Source organism: Empidonax traillii, unplaced genomic scaffold, assembly GCF_003031625.1.
Source record: "Empidonax traillii isolate 1590-97213 ecotype Southwest subspecies unplaced genomic scaffold, ASM303162v1 scaffold2921:size16979, whole genome shotgun sequence".
NCBI lineage: Eukaryota > Metazoa > Chordata > Aves > Passeriformes > Tyrannidae > Empidonax > Empidonax traillii.
This window is the reverse complement of record NW_020958114.1, coordinates 3,916-9,438: the sequence shown is the minus strand read 5'-3', so window position 1 is coordinate 9,438 and position 5,523 is coordinate 3,916. Positions and strand designations below refer to the sequence as shown.

Genomic DNA, 5,523 nt, shown 5'->3' with positions numbered 1-5,523 from the left:
CCCTTCCCTGCCCACGCTCCAGCCCCTCAGTGTCTCTCCTGGCTGAGGGGCCAGAGCTGCCCCAGCACTGGAGGTGCCTCAGCAGGGCCAGCACAGGGACAGTCCCTGCCCTGGGACACCCCATGGCTGGCACAGCCCAGGGCCCATTGGCCTCTTGCCCACCTGGGCACCCCTGGCTCGTGTCCAGCCCAGTGCCATCTCCACAGAGCTGTCTCTCAGTATTCAACAAGTTAAAGTTTCCAGGGCAAGTTTTGCTCTTTATTTCCTTCCCCTCCACCTCAGCCTTAAAAGCCACCTACCTTCAGGTCAGGGATGCCATACCCCTTCCTCAGGGTGATCTGAAAGACCTCCAGGGAGCTCAGGAATGCTGCCAGCCGGGTCAGGCTCTGCTTCCCACTGCCCCCCACGCCCACCAGGAGCGCGTTCCCTCGGGGGGACTCCAGGATGCGGTTGATGCGGCAGCTGAATTGAGGGATACAAAATCTCTCATTAATAGGAGTATTTTTCTATTTCTCTGCCTGGTGCTTTTCAATACATATTTTATTCACTAAGAAATTGTATTCTGAGCGGGATGAAAAATGTCAATCTCAGAGCCATGTCAGCAATCGATGCCCAGCTCTGCTGAGACCTGCAGAGGACTTTGCTGACAAAAAAAAAAAAAAAGACCAGTTCGGTGGCAATTCAGACTGTGCCCAATTTTTTTCCACCTGCCAAGTCCTGCTGGACAGAACTATGTCAAAGTGAAGGTCTGGGTATCTTTGCAGGGAGGGAAAGGGGAGAAAGGACAATACATTGACATGAAACACCTGAGAACAAAAGTCAAGGCTGTTATTTCTGGGTCTGGTCATTTGTCCTGTCTAACTGTCACACAGTGAACTCTGTCTGCCTTTCCTTTATGCTCTTTAGGCAAATTCTGACACGCCCACATGTTAATACACCCCAGGTGAGGAGGGTCCAGAGGAACTTACTTGTGGAACCCTCACTGATCTGTGTCTGAAACTCAAGCACTGTTCCCCTCTTTTATTTCTGCCTTTATCCAGCACTACCTTTATTCATCTCTCTTCACTATTTCCCTATAATACAGTTATTTTTCAAATAAGACTGTGGGAAACACTGCACTGCTTTATTACAGCTCAAGTATTTTATGATCTATGCACAGACTCCAACTGATTTTTTATCATTTTATAATTACAATTTAATAATGTCTGTGAAATTATTACCCTAAAAGTAATCCAGACTGTGAGGAGAGCTTCAGCATTCCTGCTCTCAATTTCCCAGGCCAGCTCTGCCCAAGGATGCCACTGTGGTCTCTAGGGTGACTCGCAGGTATCTCCCACATCCCTACATAGATAAAGTCCTCAAAATTCCTATTTTCTTCTTTTAATTTCCTCTGAACTGAAAATCTTCTGCGAATTCAAGCTGATATTCTGAAGCAGTTTGAGATGGAAGAAGTTGTGTATTTCAGCCAAATGTAATTTCCAAATGCAATTAATGGAATTCCCCCACCTCCAGTGAAATCCTGCTGGATACTCAACCCTTCCTTTCATGATTATCCCCAGAATTAACTGGAGGGAGAGTGAAGTGTTTTGTCACAAATCCCAATTTATGTAAAGTGCAAGAGGAGCACAGGGCCAACATTCCTGTGAGCTGCCTGCAAGCAATGCAAGCAGAAACGCTTAGGGACATCAGGGTGACCCATTAATGCAGAGGAGTGAATGAATGCCCAGCCTGCCAGGGAATAGGTGCCCCAGGCCATTGGAAAAAGGGACAAGTTGGGAGCTCTGGGAACAGATACAAGCAGTTGGTTAACAGGAGTAGCACACACACACACACACATATATATATATAGATAGATAGATAGATAGATAGATATTTAATTTGCATGACAGCAGCTACATTAGGCTGCCAGGTCCAGTGAGAACTGACACCCCCTCCCGGGTGTGCAATAGGACAGTGCCTTCCCTCCAACTTAGAGTCCCAGATCTGCACCTCCTGGGCCAGTGTTTTCATACAAAATCAGATACAGCTCTGATTGCCAGGGTAGGTCCATGTTCTGAAGTGATCCAAGGCCAGCTCTGCATTTCAGCACCCAGAAATGACTCTGTCTCTGCTGGGATCACCACAGGCTGTGTTTGCAAGCTGGGGTTGCACCCCACTATATCCCAGGCATGGAAACACCTTCCTAATGATCAGCAGGAGGCTTGTTATTTTCATACAGTCCCACACGTCCAATTTCCAACAGGAATCCATCTGCACATCCAGGCATCTAAATGCAAGTGGGTTTTCCAAAGGATCAAAGCAGTTTAAATGCCTCCATCCTTTCAAAGTAGTAGTTGAATGCACATAATCTCACTTTATATTCATAGGAAAATCCCACTAAGAACCTGTGTAAAAGTGGCTCTAAACCAGCTGTAAAAGCACTTGGGGAAATCCCAGTACAACCAGTTCTGTGCTGGGTGTCAAGGGAAGACAATACAGCCCTTGAAGGTTGTCATATGTGATAAATGTTTGTGCATCAAGGGCCAAAGATTCCATCACCCCACACGGGCAGGTGAAGCTTCATCACCCCTCCAGCTCCATCAGCTGCAATTATCACAGAATCATGGAACTGGTAAGGTTGGAAAACACCTTTAAGATCATCAAGACCAACTGTCCAGCAGCACCCTGTCTCTGGAAGAGACTGTGACTCCACCACTTCCATGGGCAGCCCGTGAGAGGGCTTGACAACCCTTTCAGGGAAGAAATATTCCTTGATATCCCACCTAAACCTCTCCTGGCACAACCTGAGGCCATTTCCTCTCATCCTGTCCCTTGGTCCCTGGGAGCAGAGCCCAACCCTCCCTGGCTCCCCCCTCCTGTCAGGGATTGCAGAGCCAGAAGGTCCCCCCTGAGCCTCCTTTTCTCCAGGCTGAGCCCCCCCAGCTCCCTCAGCCCCTCCCGCATCCTCCAGGAAACTCCATGAAACAATCTGCACGTGCAAATGCTATGGCAAGACCCTAAACCAGAAAATCCCCTTACACATGGCACATGGCATCCTCAAACAGCACCAGGTTCATGGCAGCGTTGACTTCATTGTAGTTGTCCAAGGCTTCCACGAGGATCTGGTTCAGCTGCTCCCAGGTTGGGACTGGCCTGTAGGCAGGTTCCCCAGAGCCTTTAGCAAAATGGCAAAAAATATTCATGTGCTTGGTCTGCTCTAAAGTTTCTTCCACGTCCTGTAAAAGAGAGAAAAAAATGTATATATGAAGTATAGAAACCGCAGTGCAGCTCTGTGCCTCCTTTCAAGGGAAGTATGGCATTCCTGCCTTTTCATGCTCACACAGCTGCACCTGCAACTGCAGTCTGAAAAGGGGAGAGACAAGAGAGAAAGAGGGGGAAAGGAAAATTCCCAGTAGTGACTTCCTTTCCAATAAACCCATCCTGTGTCAACGTCAGAGTTACACCTCAACACTTACATCATAGAATTTCTTCACCATCTCCCTCTGGATTTTATCAAAGGTACTATAATCGTTTGCTTCAACCATCTTATCCCGATACACCCGGCTGGACTCGTGCAGGTAGAGCTTCAGCAGGTCCTGGGGTTCCTTCAGACATTCAGGGGTAGAGAACAGGAGGCCCTGTGGAGAGCAGAGACACTCAGGAAACCCAAGCTTGACCTGAGGGACCTCAGGCATCGCGCTGGAGTGTGGCTGAGTCACCCTTACAGCAATCTGCAATTGAGCTCCTGAGTGAACAGCCCTAGAGAATGTGCCCTTTGTTACCCCAAATGTCCCAAAGCCAATTATCATGGAATCCCAGAATGGTTTGTGTTGGAAGGGACACGTCCCACCCCCTGCCATGGGCAGGAACACCTTCCACCAGCCCAGGTTGCTCCAAGCCCCGTCCAACCTGGCCTTGGACACTTGCAGGGATGGGGCAGCCACAGCTTCTCTGGGCAGCCTGTGCCAGGGCCTGCCCACCCTCACAGGGAAGGATTCCTTCCCAATATGCCATCTAACCCTGCTGTCTTTCAGTTGAAGGCCATTCCTCCCTGCTCCATCACTACATAACCTTGTCCAAAGTCCCTCTCCATTCAGGAACTGGAAGGCTGCACTCCCTGGAGCCTTCTCTTCCCCAGGCTGAACAGTTCTAATTCTCTCAGCCTTTCCTCACAGCAGAGCTGTTCGAGCTCTCTGATCATCTTTGTGGCCTCCTCCAGATCAGATACAACAGCTCCAGGTCCTTCCTATGCTGGGGACCCCAGAGCTGGACACAGTGCTCCAGGAGGGGTCTTACAAAACCTCCTTCACCAGCTGCACACACCATGGGGGTGCCTGTTTCCCACATTCTTTTGAATATTTATACACATTACACTCATTTTGACCCCCCTCCCAACCTCTCCCTGGCTGGGCTGGGGGTCCTGCTCTCAGCACAGGGACCATCCAGGGCCAGGCCCAGCCCTGCAGCTTTTCCATCCTCACCCCACACCAAGGGTGCTTTGTCAAGAAGGAAAAATAGTTTGGAAATGATAGTGGTGGTGATTTTTTTTTTTAATCAATTAATTTTAATTAGGTGCGTTCTGCCTGCAGGAAATATCAGTTGCTGTCTGCTTAGCACAGTATGTTTACCATGAACTCTATTAAAATTCATAAAAGAATTATGTTTCAAAGAGGTGTTGCCTATACTAAGCCTATTAACAGCACACAGGGTTTTCAATGGCATGAATTAAACAGACAGCTTTTATTCCTAACATCTAATTATTTATACATTAAATGTAAAATGCATTGAAAGCAATGTAAAGCAGGCCCTCTCAGCTCACTGGTCCATGGCTCAGATTGTTTGGGTTTCACATCTGTCATTACAGCTGCCAAAGTATTCTATTTATTTCAGAAAAAAAAATAAATTAGTGAGAAGAGATGACAACTAAAAGGGAGGAAGGAGAAAACCATCGAGCCCTAAACTGGTTAAAATAAAAATTAAAAATCACTCAGTTCCTCAAGAGTCTCTCATGCTACAAAAGCTGTTGTGTTTTTGATGCAAGTACATGACAGGCTACAGGGCCAAGAAAATCCACACCCCCCAAATCTGAAATCACTTACTTACTGAACACCTCCCCTCTTCTCACTCTGCAAATCCCCCCTCCTCACTACTCAGCAGTGACCAGCTCTTCCACCAACACAACCAGCTGCATCCCCACGGAGCAGTGGGGTCCTCCACGGGTGGTGAGGTCTAGGAGAAGCCATAACATCCATGTCTGGGATGCAGGAGGGACACGTGGCCATGGGCCACTGCATCTGGGATGGATGTGGTGCCAACATTAAAAAGAAAACAAAATAAAAGAGAGGGTGGAGAATCCCTTGTCCTGTGCCATGTCATTCCAGTTATCCTGCTGCCTGAGGAGTCCTGAGGTTGTATTTCAGCCAAATCTCTCAGCTTCTCCTCCTCGCCAGGACAGCCAGAAACTGGTTACAAAGCCCTCTCTGCTCTGCTGAGGCTTCTTGAGACAATGATATCAAATATTACAGAACCACAGATCACAGAATG

At 48.1% G+C, this 5,523-nt stretch overlaps 1 protein-coding gene across 1 annotated transcript in view; it reads right to left on the bottom strand.

Annotated features, from left to right (window-relative positions):
- Window positions 1-5,523, bottom strand: part of LOC114072286 (dynein heavy chain 9, axonemal-like) — a gene marked incomplete at its 3' end in the record, with an annotated part of 16,553 nt that overhangs the window by 7,321 nt on the left and 3,709 nt on the right. The window contains exons 3-5 of the mRNA XM_027910200.1: window positions 3,456-3,617; window positions 3,019-3,215; window positions 300-462 (exon numbers count right to left, since the gene is read on the bottom strand). Coding sequence (XP_027766001.1) covers window positions 300-462; window positions 3,019-3,215; window positions 3,456-3,617 — 522 coding nt within the window. The remainder of the gene's footprint in view (window positions 1-299; window positions 463-3,018; window positions 3,216-3,455; window positions 3,618-5,523) is intronic.